We start from the raw sequence: 27939 nt of genomic DNA on the forward strand, positions 1-27939 counted from the left end.
TCGTCAGACATATAGCTACACATGTATGGATATTCGAAATTGAAATAGAGCAATTACGAACGCGAAGAGGAAGTTGTTTTTCGTTTTTTCTTATCTGCTTTCCTATGACAATATATCGAGAATCAGGACAGAATTGTGTGTCGACTACTATTGCATGTACATACATGTCGCAGCTGGTGAGAAAAAATTTTCCGAAGACATGCGACGCTTTTCCTTCCTCCGTTCCGCTTTCGGAACGAATGGCAACAAGAAAAAAAAAAACAAAAAATTTGCGAATATAATATGCAAAGGCTGGATATGCTAATGTGAGAAAAAGAATATATATATATATATATATATCTCTACAACAGTAGAGAAGAAGAATATAATGAAGAAGAAGAAGAAAAGAAAAGGAAAAACAGATAGGAAAAGAACAAGAAACGAGAGCAAGTGGTGAGAGACCTCAGCGAAAAGCGTAACACGTCTACGCCGCGCGAGAGAGCTTTTTTTCACCTTAATTAGTAGAAACGTTTCACATTGCAGCACGCCTTTATATATACATATAAATACACATAAAGCATACATATATCCATACATATATATATATATATATATGTATGTATATATATGTATGTGTGTGTGTATCAGGGTGTATCGAAAGATTGAAAAACTCTTGGCTATCCTCAAAAATCAAAGATATCATTGAAATAAAGGTCTCCGTGCAATGATTCGATTTTTTTGACAATATATAGGGGGCGCGCGGGACGTTTAAAAACGTCATTTTTAGCGTTAAATTCACTTTATCACTGATAAACGGAAACAGATCAATCAAAAAATTCAGCTTTTTATATACAAGGTGCCCAGATATGTACTCTTTCAAACCCATACTCACCGAGCATTAACAAATGGTTCGTATATTCGAAAAAAAAAAATCTCTGAAAATCAATATTTTCACTATTTTTCAATTAATCATCATTAAATATTGATACTATCAGTGATAAAATCAGTGAATTTAACGCTAAATATGGCGTTTTTAAACGTCCCGCGCCCCCCCTATATATTGTCAAAAAATCGAATCATTGCACGGAGACCTTTATTTCAATGATATCTTTGATTTTTGAGGGTATCCAAGATTTTTTTAATATTACGATACACCTCAACGTGTATATATGTATATATAATATCTCGTAAAAACGATATTGTTTAAAAAAAATTTCACCGCCGCAGAAGCTATAATAATAATAATAATATCCTCGTGTTCTTGCGCTTATTTGGTTGTTGTTGTTGTTGTTGTTGTTGTTGTTGTTGTCGTTTTTTTTTTTTTTCAATTTATTAAAATTTTTTTTTTTTATTTTCATCTTTATCCTTCGCGTGTGGTTTTTTTTTCCCTTATCTTAATTTTCTTCGCGCGTTCGTTTTCTTGTTTTTTTTTTTTTTTTTTTTTTCAGTTTCATCGCAGTCGTTTTTTGTTTTTTTTTTTTTTGTTTTTTGTTTTTTTTTTTTCACCCTCTCTTTTATTTTACTTTGTTCATTTGTTAGCTTCATTTTTTTTTTTTTCGTGTTTTTTTTTCCCCTTATTTCGTTAAACCTTTTCCTTAAACGTAATTCTCTTCTCGTCCCCAATCCCCGTAAACATACTCACTTATATAGTCAATTAATCAATCAATCAATCAATCAACCAATCAATCAATCAATCAATCAAACAATCAATCAATCAATCGTTTCATCAATTAATCAATAATAATAATTATCATATAGTATTATCTGGTATATAATTTAATCCCCGCCGTCGGTGAGAGGGAGCTCCCTTTTCCAGGGGGAGTCCCCGAGCACCGTAAATGCGGAGATGCAGTTGAACACTGGAGTCGGTGGTGGGGGCTGCGATCGCCGCGTAGGTCCCTGGAGGCGGTGGGGAAGGAGGGATTTTGGAAATTTCGGAACGTTTTTTTTTTTTTTTTTTTCTTCTTTCTTTCCTTTTGGATTTCGGATTTTGACGGGAAAGTAGGAGAGGAGGTGGGAGAGGGAGGGTGGAGGGGGGGGGGGGGGGGGGGGGAGTGTTAAGTAGGAGGGTCTGTCCGCACTCACCAATGTCTCTACTACACATGCATTTACACACGCATGTATGTATGTATAATGTATACACGAATTGTAATATTACACCGCGGAACACGTCAATTTATTTGTTTATTCATTTAAATATTATTGTTATTATTGTGTTTTTTTTTTTTTTTTTTTGCAACGCATGCGTGAGATTTAATTTCCCGTGCTCCGGATTTTTTCTGTTGTTGTTGTTGTTGTTGTTGTTGTTGTTGTTGTTGTTTTCTGCTTGTTCCTCGTTTTCATTCTTACTTTGATTTTGTTTTATCTTTATTTAATCAAACAATTAATTAAACATTGTTCCAAGTTTTTCAGGACTGCAGGCGAACGCGACCCGCGTTCAGACGGACAGACACTCACACACATGCAACACACTCAGGAGGCACGCACACCGTTCGTAGGTGTGCGGTGATACAGGCCTACGCCAGGTACTGTAACGGGATGCTCTTGAACAACTTGCCCAGCAACGGCCACCATACCGCCACCGTCTCCTTCACTGAAAATCATACGTACACACGTTACTTTTTGTAATTCGATACGGATGCGTGGGAATTTTTTTTTTTTTTTTCCAACAAAGATCGGTATCCATGTATGAGGAATTCCAACCCAGGTCGACCCAGGTCGAATTGGCGTGGAATTCCCCATATATATACAGTTATACACTTAATTTCGTATGCAACGCGAATTCCCAAACACTGCTGACAAGGTTGCCAGATAAATAGATACCGCAAGTCGCCGAAAGGAGGCGAACAGGTAGCCAAATGTAGCCAACCTCCCATTTAACAAATAATCCCTATGCAATGTAAAAACAAAAAATATTTGTTACCGCGCGTCTCAAATCGAACTATTGTTAAATATGAAAATATATGAAGTATTATCCAAAACGCAAAATACAAGGGATGATTCCAAAAGTCCGGTTTCATGTAAGTACATATTTACTTTGTAACATTGAATGTAGAACTGATCATAAAATGATTCCCGGCAGTCTCTACGTACGAATGTACGAAGGAATTCAGGAGACTTTGGAAAAAAAATAAAATTCGAAGAATTATTACGTAGCATTTAATATTTTTTACTTATAAATCGTTTGTATTTTATAGTTTTCATTTTTCTTTGACACATGTAATATAATAATCGTGCTGAACATTGGTATGTGATAAATCACACAATGTTACGACCGATTTTCGGAAATACCCAAAATATCGCCATGTCACGAATCCAAAAAATCTGCCGCGAAAACCAACTTCTGAAGTAGCCAATTTGGCGAAAAGTAACTGAATTTGGCAACCCTGCGACTGCATGCAGCGTCGTCTGTTAAAATTTAATGCGCATGCGCTACAATCCGACTGCGGGTATTTGCCAGGGTGGCCAATTGTCTCTAACCTCAAAAATTTTTACAGATGTAAACTGAGCACAACTGCCATTGACGACAGTGAAAACTTTTTAAGTTAAAGACAGTTGGTCACTCTGGCATAAAGCTCTTCTCGGATTCTAGCCCATGCGCGTTAGATTTTAGCAGACGACAAACCGTGTAGCCGTTAGGAATTCACTCTGAACAGTAAAGAATGGAGCAACCGTTTAACGGTTTTAAGAGTGGTTGAAATTTGAGTATTTATATCTCGACGACCAATTATTCAAATCGATTGGGGTTTCTTTTTTTCGGAAATGTGTAGATCGAGCGTTATTTTCATATTCTTTTTATGAAAGTCAATTTGTAGGAAGCATATTTATTTGCAATAACGTCAACCATTTCGCTCGGTGACCCCGATGTCTCAAAAGGGTCTCGAATCAGTTTATGTCAAATTTGGACACAGTATTTTTGAACGATTTATCCTGTGACCCACAATTCCACTTTTTTTCCTAACCGTTGTAATTTTTTATATTAATTAAATAATAAAGTCAAAAATTCCAGACATAAAAACGAATTTCAACTTCAAACGATCATTTCTTTTAAACAAAAACAAAAAAACAGTTCAATTTGGCAAAAATGTTAAACTATATAATTACTCTATGTAATAACAAACCGTTTTCTAATCGCGAGTAAATCGGTTTAGCCATTTTTGAGTTACTTTAGGCGCCGAAAAATATGTGACTGAGCAAAATGACTTCCGCTGTTGTTGCCATAAATCCTCTCTATCACTTGATTCGTACGACAGAAAAAAAAAGAATAAATAAAGTTCGATCGGCATGTTTCCGAACAACGCAAATCCCAATCGAATTGAGTAATTGATTGTCGAGATATAAATTTCCAAAATTCGGTCACTAGCTTTTTAAGCCGTCTACTCGGTATCATCAAGTTGTCTGTAATATTTTTATCAAACGCTAGATCATATTTTTCAATTACTAGAGATAATAATTGTACATAACGTCAGAAACAATACGGTAATTTTACACCTCTTGAAAACGAAAATCTCAGGTTTCAAAAATTTCCATTTCTTAATTTTCTGATCAAATGTGTAACAACTGAAATCACAAATATGATTCGTAATTTTTTGAAGCTACAGACAATTCCCAATGGTATTCATATTTGATAGGTTACAATTTTTCAAGTTTATTCATTTTTTTTCAACCATCATTTCAACTATTTGATTAGGTGTTGGAATTAAAAAGTACCTATTTATAGAATCAACATTTTTTTCAATGCAAATCCGAGAAGAAACACGTGTCAAAATTCAGGTCGATCTGAAAAATCTGTTAAATTTCCATGCACCGATAACAATAGTCATTTCTGATATGTTCACCGAAAGTAAAGTTTTTCACATCACAGATGCTCGCTGCTATTATTTAACTAACTAACCGTTCAGAAACTGATGCTCGTGAAGAAACCATTTTAGTCAATTTTAGGTACCTACTGAATCAAGTAAATTTTTTACAATATCTGAGAAATTAATATTGTCAATTTTGGAGAATAAAAAAGGAGAGTCGAGTGTTTTGCTAAATATGTAGGCCTGAAAAAATAGATAATCGTTGTTAAGAAGTTGGATATCGAAAATTATATCAACTGATAAATTGTCCCTTTCCACATACGTGGATTTGTATCCTAGGTACATCAATTATAATTAACATTAAAATGGCAGACATTTCCAAAAGTTGATGAAATTATTAATCACGACTTTGTGACAACGGCAGTCAACAATATGTAACAAATTGAATACGTAATAGATTCACGGAGGTGTTAGCCTGGCTTTATACTATCCAAACTTGTTTTCATTTTTGATACAGTCATTAAAAACTCATACATCACGTGACGTAACGATTAAGATTAACACGCGGTTTGTAAAGTGGCATAGCTCAAATGGCGTGGAGATTACGATATAACATTTACGGGGGTTGGAACCGGTAGGAATTGGAATTGTACAGAACTGGTTTCTTGAATTTTTCATTCTTCTCTTAAAAGGTCCTACAATCATTCCCAAGCATTCAATTCATCTTTGATCGTTACAAAAATGGTTTCTTCGGTAGTAATTACAGCATGGTTTCATTATCCGTGTCTTAGATGATTAATCACATTGGAATAAGGTCGTTCCAAGGAAATTTGGTCACTCGTGGAATCAGGCCGACAATTTTTTTTCTTCTCCTATATTACATCTATCGATATAAATTCAGCTGCAAAACGTCACTGCTCGTAAAGTTTTTTTTTTTTTTTTTTTCTGTCGTAGGTACGAGTTCTTTTTGTGGAAAATATCCCAAAAGATCAAGTCTTCTTTTACCCAAACGATGCTCACGTATGGAGGGTGACATACTTCATCTATATTCTTCAGAGACGCGTGTATCAAACAGGGGAGTATAACCGTACAGTGAAAATTGACACCAAGCTTCGAAAGTGAATTTTTACAGTGCTTGAATAATTCTGGTAATCAAAAGAACGTGTTTCTAAACAGCAATACAAAAAGTAAAAACTAAAACGATCAGATCCTGAATGATTTTTGATCGACGAATTCGTGTTCAAATGAAAAAGAATCTTTCCAAAGTATCATCGTTCAGTTATTTTCAACTAGCAAAACTGATAGTGAAATGGTTTCGTTAAAAGAAAGATGAGTGGCTTCCAGGAGTGGTCGTATTTCTCTGAGAGGACCCGATACTAGTCTATACATCATACTTTCGCGTGTCAATCATATTATCGATTTATATAATAATTACCTAGTAGTCAAACGTCAGTCTCAATGCTTACGCAGGCTGGGTTAATGTTATTGTTGTGGCGGGAGTTGCAGTTGGGCCTTCTGGCAACCTCGTGATGGGTCAACAAAATCCCCTCCTCGAGCTCAATTATGTCTGAAGATGACTCCGACATCGAGTTCTTCTTCATGTGTTGACCTGTCGTGGAAAAGAGGAACGCGGTTATAATAATGTGAGAATTGCGATAACGCCTCTCAACTGCAATAATAACATCGTGTGACAGAATCACCTTAAATGGAGATGTTACACTGGCTTGTTACTCTGAATCCATCGGCTGGTAAAAGGGTGTGAATACCTTTCACGCAAACTGGGCAAAGCCTTAAGTAGGATGAAAAGAGCATCTTGTGGCTTCGTAAGTAAAGGGATTACCGACAGCAGAACATTCAGCCTTGCACCTAATCTGACGTATGTCGGACTTTTACTCTAATTTACAACCCTCGACCTTCGTCTTCTACTTTCTTCTGACACCTTGATTTTCTTTCTTTTTATTCTTATCACGAGACGATGTGTTCGCGAGGCCAGCAGTTTCTTTTTATTTTGATTTCGACATCTCAATCCCAGTGCCGATTCAACCCTTGTTTCATTCAATATTCAACCCCAGACTTGACGCAATGTCTCCCACAAATAACCGACGTACAAGCACGTAGGAATAACGATCCAAGGATAAAAGAACCGTTTACAAAATCTGCAGTTATCTTATGCGTGCTAATAATAGTGAATCATAAAGAAACGACATCCTTACTATGTATCAATATGAGTAAATTCAATTACCGCAACCTAAGATAACAACAATTCGATAAAAGCTACTGTAATCAGAGTGTTGAAAAATTATTACACGCTTATATTTTGGATGCCAGTTCCCAATGTTTTTCAACTTGTTTCGAACATCTCCAAGAACTTGGTTAAGAATTTTTTTTCATGTAGTCATCACCAGCATGGGTGAAAATGGATATGTACGAGTAAGCTACGAATCAAATAACGTTTTGAATTTACGTCCGCCATATTGGATCCGCTATTTTGAATTTTATAATTTTTAGTTCGGATTCGTAATCAGCGACTCCAAAAGTTCATAAGTACAAAATTCTAAATGAATCGAATGTAGGTAAGGAAAAATGTATGCACGAAAGTGTCAAGTCGTTAAAACTGAATTTGGAATAGTATCTTCTTCGAACGCGTTTTGTGATATAAAGTTCTTTCTCTGTAACGTCGAAATGATGACGAACAAGATTAAAATCACACGTTATAACTACACTTGAATGTGAAATTTCTTGAACGAAGAATTTCTTTCAAAATGAGCCCACAGATATTAGATTTGGATCAAAAACATTAGATTTCAATCATTTCGATCGTGGGTACTGATCATAAAGAAAAAAAATCTCAAATTCTTGATATTGTATCTTTCGTTGTTCGAATTTGCTAAAATTCATTTCTGTCCGATGGTAAAAATGTTTTCTTCTTCGTATTTACTATTATTAGCACAGACAAGAGATTCACTGAAGATTTTCAAACGGGTTTTTCTCTCTTCTTTCCAAAGCCTTTCTGCAAAATGTAAAGCACAAATGATTCGCTTTGAAAATATCTCCAAGGACTCTCGTGTCAAGAACCTACATGGCGCGATCATCGAACGGGTTAAAAAATTATTCGCCCTGTTTATGAATCCGTCAATTCACAAAACTATCTGTATTTTTTGACACGAAGCAGCTACGCGATTCGATTCCGCTCGACTATTTTTAACAGAGGCACATCGACGTTAAACCCGTTCAGAATTCCGCGTGTATTCAATCATTTCGACAATAAAAATTAATAGACGCTAAATGACTTGTTTATCACACCGATTGATTTAGTACTCAACCCTCCAGCGGTCAGACTCGAGACATGTTAAGTAAATATTCAAGAAACCATAGAATTATAGGCATACCAGTGCTAGTTGAAATCATTAACCGATGTCATTTTTTCTACAATATAATGTTTTTTTTTCGCGCAAATTGGCAATTGTTTTTCAATGAAAAAATCTAGCACCATGCATCAAAACAATCAAAAAAAAAAGCACACAAAAATATTCAACATGACTTTGGAGCTAGGGGTCGGCCGTTAAAAAAGTCATTGTATCATCCGTTATTGTAGGCATTTTGTAATCATTGTAATTACGTTGTAATTGTGAAAACGTGTGCAATCGAACAATTATTCTTTATTAATGTGATCATTTGCAGTCGTCTTGTAGTCATTGTGATTACAATAATCATGAAATTCTTAAAACTTTGACCTTGATTACATGAAATTTGAATAGCGCCGGTAAGATAGTCTTATTCGTTGTTCGTTATATGGCAAAAACAAAATCACTGATGATTACAGATGATTACATATGATTGGTTTTTATCGTGATCGCAGTAGTCATGTAATTAACGTCCCGTTTTTCTGTTTCCAGAGACAAAAAAAAGATATTGTAATCACCGTGAAAATGAAAAGTTGAGTTTTTACTAGATTTCCATGTTTTGAAGTTCACCTCCAATCATTGGAACGTATGTGATCAATTTTTTTGTTCAACGATATCTCGAGAAATAGTAACCGGATTTCAATGACTCTTGTCTGAATCGACGCAGCTTTTCCAAACATAAAAGTGATTAGATTTTAGGTTCAATTATTTAAATAACAAAATTCCAAAAAATCAAATAAAAATGTCGATATCACGAGAACGGATGGATGGATTTGAATGTAAAATTCATACCGTGATGTTTCTTGGATTGCTAATCACGAATCTAAGGTCAGACTGCTAGATAGAAACAGGCGATTTAATATGGTGAAAAAAAAAATCCAAGAATATTCTGATTTTGGTAGAAATTTGTAGGTGGAGCTTTCCAAGGACGGACTTTCAAAATTCGTAATGGTAGATCCATTAAAGCGGTTCGAAATAAAAAAAAATGGTTATATTTTCATGTAGTATGGTATCCGATGGCTTTAAAATCGTTAATCACGGTTCTGAATTTCTAGTTCCAAATTCCAGTTCGATATTATTCTTTTTCTTTCTCTATAAACTTGGAACCTGCACTGTAAGAATGGGAAGTTCCATGACTGGCACATGAACGGTCTGAGTGTGATTGTTTTTCCGTTATCATACATAAACAAATTTCAATATTCAAAACACGAAATATTATGTATTCGTGAGGATAAAAAATATTTTTTAAATTCATGTAATATCTGTAGTCCGTGATAATTGCGTAATTTTTTATCTCAACTGCCGACCCCTCGCCTTGTGAAACACATTCGAAATGGATAACCACTAATATTTCGATCAAAGCTGCAGGGGTGAATTGATTCAGTCCGACTCACCCAGTGTACCGGGAAGATACGGGCAACTGGTGACATGATTAAAGTTCTGTGACTGCATTTCCTCCTGGTCAGTCTCCCGATGATAAAAGTAGTTGAAATTCGAGACGATGACGGGAACGGGTAGAGCGATCGTCAGGACACCAGCAATCGCGCAGAGCGATCCAACGATCTTGCCCCAAACTCCGACGGGCCTGAAACACGTCAAATTAACGGTAACAACTTTCCGTCGACGAATAAATATATCGGTTTTCAACGTTGTGCGAGGTGTGGTGTCTATTTTGTGTTGGCGTGTCGAGGAATAGTGTGGCTCTACTTGCAGGAGGTTCATCTGTGAATAACTAGTGCTGCTTGTCTAATTCAAGTGCTCTCTAGGTCTATACTAGACTAAGAACTAAGCTAAACTTATAATTGGCTAAATAGGCTCGGTACATTCTATACTTTCGTAAAATCTCACCAAACTGACTACCTACTTAATTTTCATGTCTGGCTGGAGGCAAAGTTTTGATCTAAAACGTTCTTTCTCATCGTTGTCAAACAACTTGGAACAGGACGCCACACTGCAACTTCTGCGAACATTGTAGCAATTGACACCGGTCTTTTTACCCACCGCTAAACTTCCATCAACGATTTCATACCCCGGAAGTATGTCAAGTCTCATGACCACTCATCAGGGATGAGTTTATACCGAGGACCAGTGTTATTGGGAGCGAGAAACTCAGTGATTACAAAATTGTTTTCGTATGATAATGTCCAACGAACGCACGACTATTAGAAGCAGTCTCGTTCCTAGATTCCGGTATTTATGTGCTGTAAAAATTATGGATCTTTGAGATGAGACGCATAAAATCATGGATGTGAAATACATGGGGATAAACAGTCGTGTGGTGTCGCGGTGACAGCACTAAACTCTATAATCAACATACCGACTTTGCCTCAGACCTTACATTATTATTATTGGTTATGTGCACCAGCCTCTAAATCTATATAAAATTGATAATAATATAATATAAATATATTTGCAACGCTAAGTCATTGTGCAGCAGTTTAACTATGGTATATAATATGATAAATATAATAACGATCATGATAATCAGTATTAACTTCAAATCCAATCCAATCGTCTACGTGTTCTTAGTTTAGTTAGCAAACAGAATGTATTAACAAAGTAAAACAAATGTACGTATTCCGGGATAGTCTCTTGAAACTTGAAAATCAACCACGCATGCGCCAAATAATTCAATCTCATTGGTCGGCGAAATATTCCTGCAGCGATATTCTTGTCTTTGACGCAAGCGGGCCAACTTACGCAAAATGTGTACGTTTGAATTTTCAAAGAGCACAAGCATTAAATTCCGACCGTTCTTTGAAGAATCAACTTTCCGACCCTACAACAAATGCTTCCCAAACCTTTCCGAGTCGCTACCTCGATTATTTGAGATTCTAACCTCGAAAATTTGTGTCAACTACATCGCCCGCAGATACAGTCCGACGACTGAAACTCGGGATGGCAAGCCTGCACGAAGAGCCGATAAAACTCGCGCATGCGCACTTGATTTTCAAGTTTCAAGATATCGTCCCGGTATATACATACACAGTGTATATATGTATATACTGAGGAACAAAAATCGAGAAAAACAAACGTTAGTATAAAATATATATAATGTTGGTATATACGAAAATATCCCATGTGGATGGTGTTGGCCAAGGATGACCGAGGAATCCCTTCGTCAATTGACCGATTTATAAGCACTCTGACAATAGGATGATTATACCGTGTGAAACATGAAACAATGAGATGTCAAAGAGCATGCCTCTCTCAAGACTCTTGATCTCTGAATCAAAGTATGTACATGCATGGATTCGTGTAACCTTCAGATATTCGAGGACCTGCTCTTCAGGAGCTGCATTGGTTGCGTCAAACGCTCGACGGTGACGGGAATTCTTAGGTTTCATGAGGCTTCTACATGTTCGTGATAGTTGCGTTAATTTTACGATAAATTCGATGCAGTTAATAATTTGTTTTGATGTGTTGTTTCACAGCAGGAGTGGCTACGGGGGGAATGTTCACCCCGTGAAACTGCAATTAACGAACGACTGTATGCACCTATTCCTCTGTTATCGAAAAATTGGCGGACATGGGAAACGGTGAAATTTTGTCTGTTCCCAATTCGCCAACGAAACGGGGTGAGGGAATGCATGATTCGTTTCAAATCGTGACACAAATAAAAAACATCATGTGTATATAATAAAAAACGTATGTGGCGAAGATGATCCAGTCGCTGGGTTCATCCACCTAAATCTTCGTGGTGCTTGGATCTTTCTTTTTCTTGTTAGTTATTATCTCCCATCGGATGTTCGTACATGCGTGTTGGACGAGGTGACATATCCGTTTGTGATGCGGGTAAGGTGAGATAAAAAAAAAAATTAAAAAAAAATAAACAACCACCGACAAAAAACAACACCGCAAGTAATCGCACGCCGCGAGGAACAAAGAATTTTTTACAAAAAATTATGTTCGCCAGTTTGGATTGTCGAAAACATTTCTCTAGAAATTTTCACTTGCAAAGAGCCGATTCGTTGCACGCGAAGTCCGTTTTAAAATGTCAACGACTTCCGTGAGTTACAGTAGCACGAGTCTTGTATAATTAAATAAATGAATGAATGAAAGATTGTAAAATAATGTAACATCTACGTAGAATGAACACAACTGGCAGAAGAGTTGTAACAGAATTGGTAAGGTGAAAAAAGAAATGCCAATGATCAGAAGAACGAAAGAAAATAGAAAACATATTAGATACCCAGGTAAATATATCAGTGTGCATAATATGTTGTTGTTAAACACCCTGCAGTTATGATTCAAGACAGTAAAATGGCATTCGTGTGAGAAATGAAAACAAAACATTCCAATCGTATAATAGGGTTATACATATCAGAGGATAGATAAGTGAATAATTCGATGTGTTGAAAAGCAGAGAAAAAGAAAGCGAGAGAGAGAGAGAGAGAGAGAGAGAGAGAGAGAGAGAGAGAGAGAGAGAGAGAGAGAGAGAGAGAGAGAGAGAGAGCGGATCAAAAGTTGGTGTACGATAGACGTTAAAAAGTGATTTGATATTATTTCTGAATTTCAAGTGAAATGTGAATGTCGAAGTGAAGAAGAAGATAATGTCACAAGAAGAACCGTACGCCTAACCACGTACTCGTCAAAGAGATGCAAAGATATGGATATAGATGAGAGAGAGAGAGAGAGAGAGAGAGAGAGATAAAGAATCATCGATGCACGGTGGAAATGATCTATGTTCGATGACAAGTAGTAATGGCAGTAGTAGGTATGGTATAGTATTCTGTATTGTTAGGTATTGTTGAGTATAGTACAGTACTTAGTAGGTGATCAACCAACCAGCCAATCAGCCAACCAACCAACCAACCAACCAACCAACCAACCAACCAACCAGCCAACCAACCAACCTATCAACCAACCAACCAGCCAGCCAACCAACCAACCATTTAGTATAAAACCACGTACAAACGACATAACTGAAGAGGAGCATACTGTGGCAGATAACTAAAAATGTTAATGAAAATGAGTACATCATACGTCATGTCACCATAGCCCACGGTCGTCATCGTGACAACGGCCCACCAGAAAGCGTCCGGAATGGACTTGAAGAATGAATTCTCGGAGCCGGCCTCCGCGAAGTATACAGCCGACGAGAATAGCACCACACCTGCAATACAAGGGAGAAAACTCGTTCAGAAGGATTAAGTCGTAGCGTGTACCTCATGTCCCCGTAGCCCACGGTCGTCATCGTGACGACGGCCCACCAGAACGCGTCCGGTATCGATTTGAAGAAACTCTCCTGCGAGCCAGCCTCCGCGAAGTACACCGCTGAGCTGAACAGGATGACGCCTGAAACACGGCCCCTTTCTTTGCTACTACTGCCGCATCTACTCAACATTTTTTCCGTTCAAACTCTGCCTGCCTAGCACCTTCGTCTGCTACGTAATTTCATTCATCTTCTTATCTTTTCTTATTCTTTTTTGGTTTTCTTTACCTCTCGTTACCTCTTCAACCGCGATAATATCGACACTCTCCACCTCTCTGTCTTCTTCGCGTCTGGGAGAAGGTGTATATTTTTTTTAATTTTTTTTGCCCAAAAAATGACGACTCCATCTTTCAAATCATTTCACGTCAGCACGTATCATGTGCAGTGACGGTGTCTGTTATCTTCAACCCTCACGCTGCACACGGTCTCTTTTGTACAAGACTGGTTTCACGTCGGGTTCGCTGGAGACCCCAAAATGAAAAATCATTGGAAAGAAACGGATTCGAAAGAAATCGATTCAAATAATTCGAAAAAATGTTTGGGATACTCTTTAACTATTATAATTCAAGGCAAATTAGTTATCTTTGGAAAAATGAAATGTTGAATATGAAATGAATTAAAAAAAAATATTCATAAAACAACAAAATACCGAAAAATTGATCATTCTAATCAAAAAATCATAACTCACTGAGTTTGGAATATTTTTTTGGTGAAAATCGACCGAATAATTATCGAGACACAGATATTGAAAAAAAAAAAAAAAAAATATGAAGATACCACGCAACGAAAAAAAGGTATTTATTTGAGTGAGCGAAGTTGCATTTTTGGAAAAAGAATGAATTTGAACACGGTGTGCAGAGTAGGGGTTAAAGATTGCCTGATTCTGTCGATAGTTCCGAATACATTGTCAAAACGGAAAGAAAAAAAAATAACAAGCTCCTTAAGAATTTTGTACGCGGCAATATTGTTTCAGTGTCTGCAGATTTTCAAAAAATGAAAACATCAATCCCGCTTGTTTAATGATGCATAATTTTTCATTAGAATATCACATTTACCAAAAATGCGAATGAGTTTTATGAAATTGGTATGAAAAATTTGAAAAATGCATAAATCTCGTTTCGATGTTATGGATTACCTTTGAAACGCAGCATGTGTTATTAAACTTAATTGTTAGTTTATATCGGTAAGAACGAAAGCCTTTTTGCCGCGTCACGACGAGCTTTGAGAGTCATAAAATTTAAGAACTACTCTCTTATGATTTGACCAAATGAACGGGATTTTTTTAGTACTTTGTCATCGTCTTGATGAAAAGAGCTGAAATTCCTTATTACGGTACAATGATATTTTATAACCATACATCAAATAAGAAGCAAATTATTCATCTTGTATTTCGTATGTTTTACCGCCTGTTTTATAAACTTTTCTTCTGTCACTTTCCGTTTCGTTTACTATCTGCACTACTCTAATTCGTGGTAGGCTAATATTGTTATTCACTACTCAGAATACGAACGCAATCACTTTTCACTTTGTTTATGTTTTCCTATGAATATTAAGAAAAACGTTACGTACAAAATGCGATTATTTTTCATCGTCACTTTGGGTTAAATATCTTTTATCTGCAGCATAATGACAGTATAATGTTAATTTCAAAAATAATAAGAGAAAGTAAACCGAAATACAAATATCGGTGAATGCATCATATGCCTGTCTATTTTGCAAGTAACAACGTATGTAAAGGTATCAATCGATTGGCGGGAATATGTCGAATCATCTTACATAAAAATCGTTTTATGAGTATAATGCTTGCTCGGCAATTATCGTTAATGCGTAAAATATACAGCAGTTGTAGTCCGGAAGCCATAAAGAAATGGACACGTCGACTGCGAAGCAGCGAAGAAACTTTGTATTAATTTCTACATATTTCGACCCCCTTCAAACGAATCCATTGATAAGTTAACCGGGTAAAAAAAAAATTCTTTCCCTATTTGAACGTGTTTTCGAAGATTGTTAAAAAATCCTCGTTTTTCGGATATTATTTTGCCAGAGAATTTTTTTTTTTTTTTTCAACTTCCAAACGTCGCGTACAGAAACCCGTCATTTTCCATTAAAAACTCTGCGTTTAATGTAGACATCGAGTAGAATTTCATAATTTACATGAACTAAAGAGATCCAAAAAGTTTCTGCAACGTTCTACCGAAATTACGTATATCTTTCATACCTCTTTCAACGTTAAGAAAAATTCTACTTTTAATGCTTAAATTGTTACTCGACTTTACCTTGAAAAGTCTATCAGCACCAGGCAACGAACGCAAAAAGTTGAAATCATTTATCGTAAATCACGGTAACTTGTTTAAATTTTTTTTTTTTTTCCTCGTTTATACCGATAGAAACAAAAACTGTTTACACAACTAAAAACGGATACTTTTCAACGGGATCAAAATACATACAGTATAATAACATCAAGTTACCTCGTTGATTCCGCAGTCGTAACACGCGGCCATCCTTCACTGGCCCCTGGAAAATCACTACAATCAATACTGGAAACAATCACCGGAAAAGGTGATAGCGGATGGCACTTTTGCTTATAACCTGCCGAACTAGAAGCATGAACTCCGAATCATATCATGATTTATTTAACGTCGGTCATTTTACGAGTATCAACCCTTGACCTGCATGCCGGGGTCAAAATGACCCCACGACATCTTCACCGCAAGTTTCATGTGAAAAAATATTCGAAATCTGATCTGATTTGATCCAATGTAAATAATGAAATATCGTAAGAAACTTTAATTCATCGTTTTCCAAAAATTCAAATACACTAGCTCAAATAAATCACCTTTTTTTCATCGGGCAGTATTTGAATATTTTTTACTCTTTAACATCTGCGTCTTGAAAGTTAGTCAGTCAATTTTCAGCTAAATATATTTCAAACTCAGTATGTTGCGATTTTTTTAGTAGAATGATGCATTTTCCGGTATTTTGTTGTTTTGCAAAGTATTTTTTCGTATTACAAATTTCAATTTGCTAAAGATAACTAATTTGCAGCGAAATATAATTTTTAACCCTTTGAAGCATACATTTTTTTGTTGCGATCAAATTCCTTGAAACTGGGTACGTAAAGGTTTTCGAGGTCACTCATTTCAAAAATGAGGTCAGATCTGTGAAATTTTTAATATTCAAAATCACGGATCCAATATGAGCGAACAGGATAAATTTTTATATTTTCAATCCGTCATACTGGATCCGCCATTTAGAATTTCACAATTATGGTTTCGGATTTGCTTTCAGCGATCCCAAAAACCCCCGAGCAACAAATTTCAAACGAATCAGATGAATTTTTACATTCTCAGTCCGCCATATCGGTTCCACTATTTTGAATTCTGAAATTTTGACGTCAGATTTGTTTTCAATGACCCCAAAAATTACATTTGTTCTGTAAAAACAGGCAATTTCAACAATTTGTTTATTCATAGCGCTCACTATATTCGCGAAATCATCGTAATCTCTCCCTTAAAACATTAACATTGACATATTAAAATTTCAATCACGCAAAAGAAAAAAAAAACACGACAGCGTCATCTCAAAAACTGAATATAAATCTTGAATAATCAATTCAAAAAAGGTGTCTCACATATGAGACACTGTGCCGCAAAGGGTGAAAAAGTATCCAAAAATTGTTTCAATTCAAGTTACTTGAATCGATATCTCTGTTTCTACGCACTGATTTTTGCTGTGGGGTCTCTATAGACCCCGGTGTGAGACCATTGACATACACAGGATGTGTGCAGCGTGAAAAAACACCAAAAACGAAAAACAATAGATTATCGAGTAGTACTTTACTACATGCCGAAATATTGAATAATCCCGAGGGCTCGATTATCCGATTTTTTTTTCTGTCGTTGATTTCACGTTAAAATCCAGGCATAGGTAATTTTTACTGTTTTCCAACCTCATGGCGATCACCAAATCCTAACCTATATTACTTGAGAGATGGTTTCTTTCACTAATCCGCACCATCGTTTGAAGCCTGCTCGTACTGCCGGACAGGCAGACAGGCTTACGGGTGCAGCCTAAGTGCCTCGTAAATGTTCAAGTTTGCACCGGTAATTCTCCAGTGAACTTTCCGAAGCGTTAGTTTTACGATTGGGTGCCAACAGAGTATTAATATTCATGGTACTAAAGTAGGTGACATTTTTGTTTCCATATGTTTGGATAAAAAAATTTCCAGCATCGCAAGTCCAAAATTTGAAATTTTTACTTCATGTACTTGATCTCGCCAAATTACCGGCTAGACATTGAAAGAAAGAAAATAAAAGATTAGGTAATGTCAAATTTGAAAAATATCGATCAATCGCGGCAACAGCATTCGCTGTTTTCCTGGAGCTACTATAACAATCAGTTGATTTGCGTTTATTCGTAACAACATCGATGATTTAATTCGTGTTTCCGGACATCGGTTGAACAGGTATTATACCGTTTGAGAAGTAATAAGCTTTAATATCAATACGCTGCGTTGTTTATATAATATAAAGAATGAATGAATTCGGTTGAGGAAAACGAATGGAACTTACCTGATTCAATAATCACTACCTTTTCTAATAATACAGTTCAAAGATTCTATATCAATTCACAAAATCTAAATATAATCATAGAAAAGCTCTTCTATTGTCTATTGATACTGTAGGTACTGCAGTTCCGATAGAATACTTTCGGTAATTAAAAGGGTGTGCCTAATGATTAAAGGTATATTCGTGCCAACACTTCTTTCTAGTGAAACGAAGATTCCATAAAATGAATGCAAAGGTTCTTACGTCCGTCGCGGATTGAAACAACATACTGAACGTAAATTGATTTTTGCTAAACTTTTCGATATCCTCAAATATCAATGCACATCATGACTTCGAAGTAATTAGCAGGGATCAATCGTACAGACTAATGCATTGTCCAGCTTGAAACGTAAGTAACTTTTCTCCACGCGATATAAACGTGAACGAGTGTTATTGGAGCCTAAAAAAATGTATCAGCCAGTGCCGATGGTTCGATTACTTTTATAATACGATATAACAATTATCCGTAATGGAGAAACTCACCAATGAACAGGAAAAAGATGAGCAGGCCAAGCTCACGCATCGAGGCCTTAAGAGTGCGACCTAGAATTTGTAGCCCTTTACTGTGCCTGGAGAGTTTGAATATTCGGAACACCCTGACCAGCCGTATGACCCTTAAAATCGCTAGGGACATCGCCTGGTTGGTACTCTTGTCCTGCGGGCTGACCGGAGCCTTTGGCAGGTTGAGCGTGTCCTCCTCCTCGGCCACCACCGTAGCCAGTGTAATGAAATATGGAATGATGGCGATGATATCGATGATGTTCATTACGTCACGGAAGAAGTTTAACTTGTTTGGGCAGGCGAGGAAGCGTACTGATAACTCAAACGTGAACCAGACGATACAAATAGTCTCTATTAGGAAGAACGGGTCCGTGATGTCCGGCACTTCGTCCTCTTCGATCTTTGTGACATTCGCCGTCGTGTTAAACACTTTGTAGTGCTTAAACTCGGGGAGGGTCTCAAGGCAGAAGATCACGATGGACAGAAGGATTACGAACACGGATATGATGGCAACGACTCGCGCCGCCTGCGAGCTCTCCGGATACTCGAATAGCAGCCACACCTTCCTCTGTAGCTCGTGCGACGGTAGTGGCTTCTCCTCCTCTTTAATGAAACCCTCGTCCTCCCTGTCAATCATCACAAAACACGTTCAACAACAAGGTATTTTCCTCGAAAACTTATAAGGATGGTATGTTTTTCAGGGAAATCGCACTGCGACCGTCAGATTCGAGGAAAGGACCTTCTCAGTATGCACTGATGTAGGAATTAGCCCCAACATTAAACACGCGACTATGCGATAGCCTTATTATCATCTTACAAGGAAGGTACCCCAGGTCGATATCTCCGATTTCACCTTTTTTGTAATATGTTATAGTAGACTGAGAACTAAGCGACACGTATTTTTTTCAGCTGCCATTAAACACTTTGAGGGGGTGAAACCACCCTCCAAAGTTGGGCATGTCAAAGGGCGATTTGGCAGTTTCACCCGGAAGAATGTAATATTTTTTAACCAATCCAACTGGAAAAGTTTTCTTGAGACGAGAAATGAAAAATGTAATTTTTCTCAATTGGAAAAAAATAAACTGCCAAATCACCTCATGACATGCCGTAATTTGGAGGGTGGTTTCACCCTCTTAAAGTTTTCAATGGCAGATGAAAAAAAAATGTATCGCTTGGTTTTTAGTCTACTATAACATATTACAAAAGAAATGAAATCGAAGAGATCGACCTGAGATACCTTCCTTGTTAGTTACGTTTACCTTCGTACTAACGTAAAAAATTATGGATGTTGCTGAATAAGTGGTTGCTCGATTTACTGGGAAATGGTTCAACGGGTTGCAAAAATTTGTAATCTATTACAGGAACTTCGTACAAGTCAACAATTGAACTTGTGCTTGGTAAGAATTCTCAAACATCTAAATACTAAACGATATCTAACCAAGCAGATGTTACCAATCGAATGTGGTTGAAAACGTTTTTCAATAAAGCAAGAATCAGTGTAACATTTTCCTTTCGTAAAAATCAATCTCTGGGTCGCTAATGCATAAATTAATATATAACGGTGAAGATAATTTCTAGATTCGTTATCCGGAGCATGATCAAGGGAAAAGCAGACTTAAGGCAAACCGAGAATAATACCAGGATTCGATGAACGAATTGTCATAGTTGCAGTAAATCAGTGCAGGTATCATAATTACCCCCAATCATCGTATGATCGTTGATCGTTAATTTTTTTCACCCACTTTGCATGGCTGTTAAAACGTGATGTGATTCATTTTGAAAACTTGAATACGAACGCCAATTAATCTATTCCCAGTTGCAGGATTTCAACTGCCACACGTTATGTTTACATTATACTGCAGAAGGTGACGATGCGGAGAAGTAGGCATGGCTTACTTTTTGTACTTTGAAACAAGGGGGTATTTACTTATAGATCGGGTAACAAGCGATTTCAATGATTTTAATGATTTCAAGCGATTTTGAAATTAGAGGTGATTTCAAGTGATTTTAACTAATTTCAAATGATTTTAACTGATTCGGAAATGACTTCTCCGGATTGATTTTCGATTTCAAAAAGTAAATACACGTGTCATTTCAAGCAATGTCAAGCGATTGTTAGGTATTTCATGTGATTTCATGCGATTTCACGCGATTTCACGCAATTATACATGATTTCGAGTGATTTCAACTAAGTTCAACCGATTTTAAAGTGACTGCCTGCTAAAGTGTTTTGCGATATCAATAACTGACTACCCCCTCGCATTGAGAGCCGACTATCGAGTAGCGGGAAAATTATATTTCACAACAATTGTAACACGAAATTCTTTTCCATTAATTTCACAAGTAATAAAAGCTCTCCGGATCATTCCAGCCTCAATTTCTCCCGGGAATTACGATCTTGACACTAATGCCAATCAAACTCAAAAAACGTTAGACCTTTTGCCCTTGCATTATACTCCGGTACCATCAAATGTAGCGACGGTCGCATTGTTGTAAGCACCGTATCGTTCCCTGGCGTGATTAAACTCGCGTTGTTTTAAAATGGAATCGATGATCCCTCGTACCTGAACTTGTTAGTGGCCATCTCCCCCAGTTCGTAGAATTTGATTTCTTCGGAGAAGACATCGAGGGGCACGTTGACGGGGCGTCGAAGACGACCGCCGCTCTGGTAGTAGTAGAGGATCGCATCGAAAGAAGGTCGATTGCGGTCGAAGAAGTATTCATTTCGCAGAGGATCGAAGTACCTTATCCGCCGCGCTGGATCGCCAAGCAGTGTGTCCGGAAACTGGTTTAGCGTGCGAAGCTGTGTCTCAAACCGTAACCCGCTCACCTGTATCCAGGATTAAGAGTAAGAGTAAGACGTTACATTCAGAAGACGCGATCGTCACATCATGGATTTACACATTTCACTACACGAGTTTCAATCACGGTTACGTTTTCGTTACAGATATGTGACGATTCTTAGTGGAATTAGGAGAAGAGACAGAGAGGCAGAGAGAGAGAGAGAGAGAGAGAGAGAGAGAGATAGATAGACGAGTTTGGGTCGAAAGAGTTAGTAGATCTACGTAGCTCGAGAATATAAGACGTGTGACGATAATGAGTTGAAGCGTAAATCCTGGCCAGGTAGAAATTTTAACCAAATATAAGACCGAGAATACAAAGACTTCACTCAAAATCTTATTTTACTCATTTTCAACGTCACCGTCTTCTGTACATATATATATATACGTACGACTAAAAAACCTCTCTCGTCTCGATTTTATTTCACGGACAATTTTCTCCTCACTCATCGTTTCGTCTTTTTATTTATACATCTGTGTGTTATTTGTTATTTATTATGTGTTGGTTTTTTTTTAAACCATCAGGATAAGCTTGTTAGACCTGCGACGAATAGTGTCCCTTTAATACTGTAATCATAGAATAACGAATTTGAGTAAGAGTGGAGAAATGAAAGAAAAAAATCGAAGTTCCAAAAATTATACAAAAGACTCAATTTCTCTAGTTGTCTGATTTTACGTTTTTATATCATTTTCTTATTTTATTGCTTAGATTGTACAAGAAACTAAAATCCTTACAGGTGCCTAATCAGGCGTTCAGGCGTACTTTTTTTTCTTTTTTTTTCTATTATTCTTTCCTCCTCCCTCGCATGATATCCAAGCTAATCCGAACACGATTCTTTGTCACGATCGTGCGAACTGAATAACCCAGATCGAATGTAAGATTTTAACTCAGTGGGATGTTTAATCTTGAAGCCACACCCAAAAAGCTTCCTGCCAATCGATCAATAGTACTTAAAACCATATATATATATATATATATATATATGTATATCATATAATATACTCGTATTAAAAACCCAATGGAAGTTACAAATTGATGTATCGATCAGTTTGTAAACCTTCGATGCTTCTATGTTATTCCGAGAGTAAACAACAATCCTGAAAGCTCAGTAGTTACCGTACGTTCTAAAAATACAATTTTTGATACTTTTGTGTAAAGGAAAAATTCAACGATTATCGAATCACCGGCGAACATGATGATGGGATTGATCATCGTTTTCTTGAAATCTTTTGAACTAAACAAGGAGCAGGTTCACTAAAATTGTTAAGTTGATTTTACTATTTTTTTATGTGTTACTAAGTGAAAAATAAGTACAAAGTACAATTTAAATGTTAAAATTACAATAATTAGAGTCATATTTACTAACAAAGACGTTACAAGTACACTGAGAGAAATTTTTAGTTCCGGCTACCGCTCGGTCCTCAACTATTTCCTTTTTTTACCACAATCGAAAAATACAGTTTTTGGTAGAAAATGAAAATTAGTTTTCTGGCTGTTACCGGAAAGTCTAGTATCCGTTACTATTCTTTCTCATTACGATCGCTGTTGCTATATTTTCTTGCAACTGTTGCGAAAGTTTAATGCTCGTGCAACAATAAATTGACGTTAAAGCCTTGTTTAACTAAAAAAGTCGAGTAAACCTCCCAAACTGATTTTGCGTTGCAATTATCAAAAAAGGATCGACAATATCGAAAAATGGTTAGGCGTACCTCGTTTTTCGCAACTCGAACAATATTCAAACAGTTTTTTCAACTATCCCTTTTTTCCTGAATTTTTCTAGTTACTATAACAAATGAAATTTTTCTCAGTGTACATAACACAAATAAAAAGTGAACCTGCTGGGACATTAAGTTTAGTTAAATTTTTCTATCAATTTACTATCATTCACGTGCAGAAATGAACAAATGCGGACTTTCAGATAAATTTTCTAGTTAGCCAAACTGCTAATATAACTGGTTACTATAATAACGTTTAACGTCGATCGTTTGCACGGCGAAGAGTGCGGAGAGAGAATATTTGAAAGGTGATAAACTGTCATTTGGCTACTGCTACACGTGTTCAAATATGAGCTAACATCGTAAAGCGGATAGAGGAGCGACAGTGGCAGATGGTACCTCACCAACTACCCGAAAGCAGCTCAATGGATTAGTAATGGCATTGTTCCAAAAAGATTTCCAATGACTAAAGCAGCATTATTCATTGGGTAACATTCTGATGATACATGCAACTCATATATTTTCACTGTATCTTTATCCATAGCGAATACTTATCGAATGGCTGACGTTATGACCTGAAAAAGTCTATTGGAATGTTAACTGGTACTAGAACCAAGGACTTTATCGTAACGCCGAATTGCTACTCTTCTCTAATTCTCGTTTGTAAATTTTTCAACCAATTTCATCACCGTTGAATTCTTGTTGCAAAAATAACGTTAGTTCGTCTCCACGCCTTTTGAAGTATGTTGTAAATGTATAATCGTTCCAGGAATTTATTGCTACCGGTTAATAATACTTGACCCTCGACTAAAAATATCAATCTTTAAAAAAAAAAAAAAAAAAAAAGAAACAACAAAAAAAAACAAAGTATAACTTGAGTAATTATCCCGTATAAAAAAGCATCGTACGTATTGTAATTTAAATGGTTTACCGCTACGGAAATAAAACGAATTGCGGCAGAAGCTTTGGGATCGTTTTAATCGACGCAATGCAGTCGTGTCAACCTCAGAAGACTAATAATTCCCTGGCACATGGCAATCTCGGTGCTTATATACGTGGTTCCCGATACCAAGGTGAACTTGGACTCTAGCCAACTTTCGGCTCTAGGTCACTACTGTCTTGGGTTAATCTTACTCCAACGGAGAACCCATAAGACGATAAAAATAAACACATTCTCGACAATCAACCGGACGATCTCAAATGCGGCAGCTATGCGGATCAGTATGAAAATATCGTAAATTTTCGCCTGACCGATTCTACACGCACTTATAATTTTTAACGTCTCTGTATGCACGGTTTCACGACTATCCGCGATATCCGGTGTCGATCGATATCGATCGAGCGATCTGCAGTCATGCGGAATTCTCGAAACGATATTTATTTTTTTTCTTTTATATTTATTTGTTTTAAATGTAAATTACGTATATATTACATAACCAAACATGTGCCGATAAAATGTATCGATCGATAACATTCGACACAATTCACGACGCTAAGTGAAACATCATTTATTTAAATTCGCCGAGAAATGCTTCGGGCTAATTATTTTCTCAGACTAAATCCGTAACGTTAATATAACAAATCCTTTTACCAGGATTGATCGTTCGAGTAAGAGTAAAATTCGCTTAGGTTGGGTTGGTTTGGGTGCCGTTGATATAACAAATCCTTTCACTAGGACTGATCGTTCAAGTAAGAGTGAAATTCGCTTTGATATTTCAAATTCTTGATTCTTGAGGCTTAAATTTTTACCGCGGTCATTTCGCGAAGCGTAAAATGAAGTTCTATTCTCGATGTGTGTGAAAACGCGTTTTGTTAAACGGTTAGCAAAGTTAGTCGTATTAAGAAATGGTAACGCTTTCTTTCATTCGCTTTTGAACACGTGTCAAGAATCATCACACAGAATTTCGAAAGAAAAGTCTTGAACCATTTTTAGCATCATGGTCACATGGAGCTTTCTTCAAAGTTGATTTTACTAAGAAAATAAATTCTTGTTTGGATTTCGAGTATCTAACGAATGTAGTGATTGAAATGACATTGGGAGTACTATATTTATCGCAGTGCAGACTTTGAAAAGTTTTGTTGCAAAATAAAACGTGTATTCCAAGGCTGACGAACGTAGGTTCGTTAGTATAGGTACGTTTGAAATTACGTGTCTATAATTAAATCTTCCCTGACCTTTGCCTTTGGCCATCACTGTTTATTACTTCATTAGCGTTACGTTGTTCGCATTACATTCACACTACTATGTAGTGTTCTGTTCAATGAACAATTGGCAACTCGCACTTTACAGAGAAATTCATGGAAATATATTATCCGCATTTTTTTATACAGGTGTACTGAAATATACCGTCTGGCTTTATTTTTCAAGAATGTTTCTGAATTTTTAGAAATCGTTCTCACGTGTGAGTTATTTCTTCAAAATGTTTTTCTGATAACTGTACACACGATCCTTGGAATCTCAGTAGAAATAAGTTTTGGCAATCAAATTTGCCGCGATCAATTTCAAACAATTTTGACTTGATTTATTTTGCATGACTCGTTTTCGCCCTGAAATTACAAGAAAATGTGATGCAAATACCTGTTTAGTTGTCTACATTGAGAGACATTATTAGTTCCGGTTACCGCTCGGTCCTTAACTATTTTCATTTTTTACCACAATCGAAAAATATAGTTCTAGGTAGAAAATGAAAATTAGTTTTCTAGCTGTTATCGGAAAGTCTAGTATCCGTTAATATTCTTTCTCATTACGATCGCTGTTGCTATATTTTCTTGCAACTGTTGCGAAAATTTAATGCTTGTGCAAGAATAAATTGACGTTAAAGGCTTGTTTAACTAAAAAAAGTAGAGTAAACCGAACAAACTGATTTTGCGTTTCAATAACCAAAAAAGGATCGACAATAGCGCAAAATTGTTACGCGTACCTCGTTTTTCTCTCAGTTTATACTAAATTTTCTTGTTATCAGAAGAAATAAATCTTTATGCTTGGTTCGCCTAATTTTTTCAGTTGAATAAAGTTTTGACGACGATTTATCGTTCCTTCAACGTCAAATTGTCGTAATGGTTACCAAAAGTATCGTTCAAGTGATCGTAACCAGAAATAATGAGCACATCTTAAATTCTCACGTTACAGCTAAAACACTCATTTCTATTTTGTGCCTACAACCATATTTCTCGGTCGTGTTATAAAATGAAACTTGATGCTGAATGATACGCCAGTCTGCTAATTCGACAACAGGTACTTAGAAACCTTCGTTTTCATACCTGCTTCACCAATCCAGTGTTTTTAACTGTGCACATATGATGTTTTTTTATGTCAACTCGACAGATCTATTCCTCTTATCATTTTTAATTCACTTCACGAATTTCAGTACGATTCTCCAGTATCAAAAAAGTACTCTAGAATTTTCTCAAATTATTCCGACCCATCTCAAAATCAGCCTTTTTCGTAAAAATCAAAAAATCCCATAACAGGATGTCTTCTCAATTTGTGTTGTTTCGATTTTTTCTCTTTTTCTTTCAAAATTGAACATATTTAACAAACCAAACACTAATATTCCGAAAATTCTCAAAAAAAAAAAATTCCAAAAATTCTGTGTTCTTGCGTCGAAGTATTCAGAATTGACTAAATCATAAAAAATTAACGGTTGGAGGAGCAAGGTATAAAAAAAAACTTTAGGATCAGGTACTTCTTTGCCATCGGAGAATCGTGTGAAAAATTCTTAAAACGAACCGAAAATGGTGAGAGAAAATCATCGGTCGAGTTGACATGGAAATTAAGCCTCATACATACCTCCTGTTCTGTCGAATTACTGAAACGCGGTCATGAATTATCGCGGATATATAAAAAGTTAGATGAACATTTCTTACGTTGATGACGACCCTTTCACAGAAGTCATGATCGTGAGGTATAGGCTCGAAGTGTGTGACGCCTGTGTATTGGGTGTGGGGGTTTGGCCCGTCCTCGTCCTGACTGCTGAGCTTTGGCAGCGATCTGTAACAACGAAATCGAGGGTTAAAACACCGTCAAAAGTCCCATCCTTTGATTCGCATGATGCCTACGCTAGGTTAGGTTAGGTTAGGTGAGGTTAGGTTGGGTTACGAAGTGGTAAATATTGGTAAACGGTCGGTAAGTGCGTTACGTAAAATTTTGTCAACATTTCGACCCGATTAGGGGCCCTCCTCACAACGAATCGATTATTTATTCAACTGCCAAGAACATAGAATTCAACAGTTAGGAAGATGAGATCAATAGATATCACAATATTAAGAATTATCATCCATTGTACATTGGAGAGTACATTCCAAATATTTATTCCAACTAACAAATGTATTATAAACAATAAAGGGGAAGTTTAACTTGTATAAGAAGATCAGAGTATAAAAACACTATTCAGGAATCGTAAGGTTGAAAAAGGAGAGAGATGGTTCTTCGGATTAGATCATCGAAGACCATTGACGGCTGCTTCAATCGGTGAACAATGTATATTATATAAATTATTTACACTTATTAAATAAATTAGCGGTGAGATATTCCGGAAAGCAAAAGGTCATAAAGTTGAAAAAAAAAGGATGCCGACAACCATTGTTAGGTTATTTTAGGTTAGGTTAGGTTAGGTGCACCATTCGTGGCCCACCCTTGTACAATTCTGTATTCATAACGAATTCAACTTTCGATCCCTTGAATTGCTCGTTTCACTACCAAAATCCGATGCTGAGCAAGTTTTTTTTATCTAGAAAGCTTTCAATACTCGGTACCCTGATGAAAGCTTCTACTGCTACAAATTTTTACAGAAATCGGAACATATCGAATTATTTAGTACAAAATTGTATATATGCAGTTTTTCACGAAGAATTGTGAATTTTCTTTCAAAATTG

At 36.5% G+C, this 27939-nt stretch overlaps 1 protein-coding gene across 12 annotated transcripts in view; it reads right to left on the reverse strand.

The window, feature by feature from the left end:
• Window positions 1–202: 202 nt before the first annotated feature.
• Window positions 203–27939, reverse strand: part of LOC107227889 (potassium voltage-gated channel protein Shaker) — a 259093-nt gene continuing 231356 nt past the window's right edge. For 6 of the 12 annotated variants that reach the window (XM_046745583.1, XM_046745582.1, XM_046745584.1 and 3 more), the window contains 7 exons: window positions 26932–27055; window positions 21073–21338; window positions 18491–19134; window positions 13172–13301; window positions 9580–9770; window positions 6217–6390; window positions 1866–2572 (listed from right to left, as the gene is read on the reverse strand). In XM_046745583.1, the coding sequence (XP_046601539.1) occupies window positions 6224–6390; window positions 9580–9770; window positions 13172–13301; window positions 18491–19134; window positions 21073–21338; window positions 26932–27055 (1522 nt within the window). In that variant the 3' untranslated portion in view covers window positions 1866–2572; window positions 6217–6223. Of the gene's footprint in view, window positions 214–1865; window positions 2573–6216; window positions 6391–9579; window positions 9771–13164; window positions 13302–13353; window positions 13484–18490; window positions 19135–21072; window positions 21339–26931; window positions 27056–27939 lie in introns of those variants that run through there. The other 6 variants (XM_046745581.1, XM_046745579.1, XM_046745577.1 and 3 more) reach the window with 6 other exon arrangements.

This window comes from Neodiprion lecontei, chromosome 7 (genome assembly GCF_021901455.1).
Source record: "Neodiprion lecontei isolate iyNeoLeco1 chromosome 7, iyNeoLeco1.1, whole genome shotgun sequence".
Taxonomy (NCBI): Eukaryota; Metazoa; Arthropoda; class Insecta; order Hymenoptera; family Diprionidae; genus Neodiprion; species Neodiprion lecontei.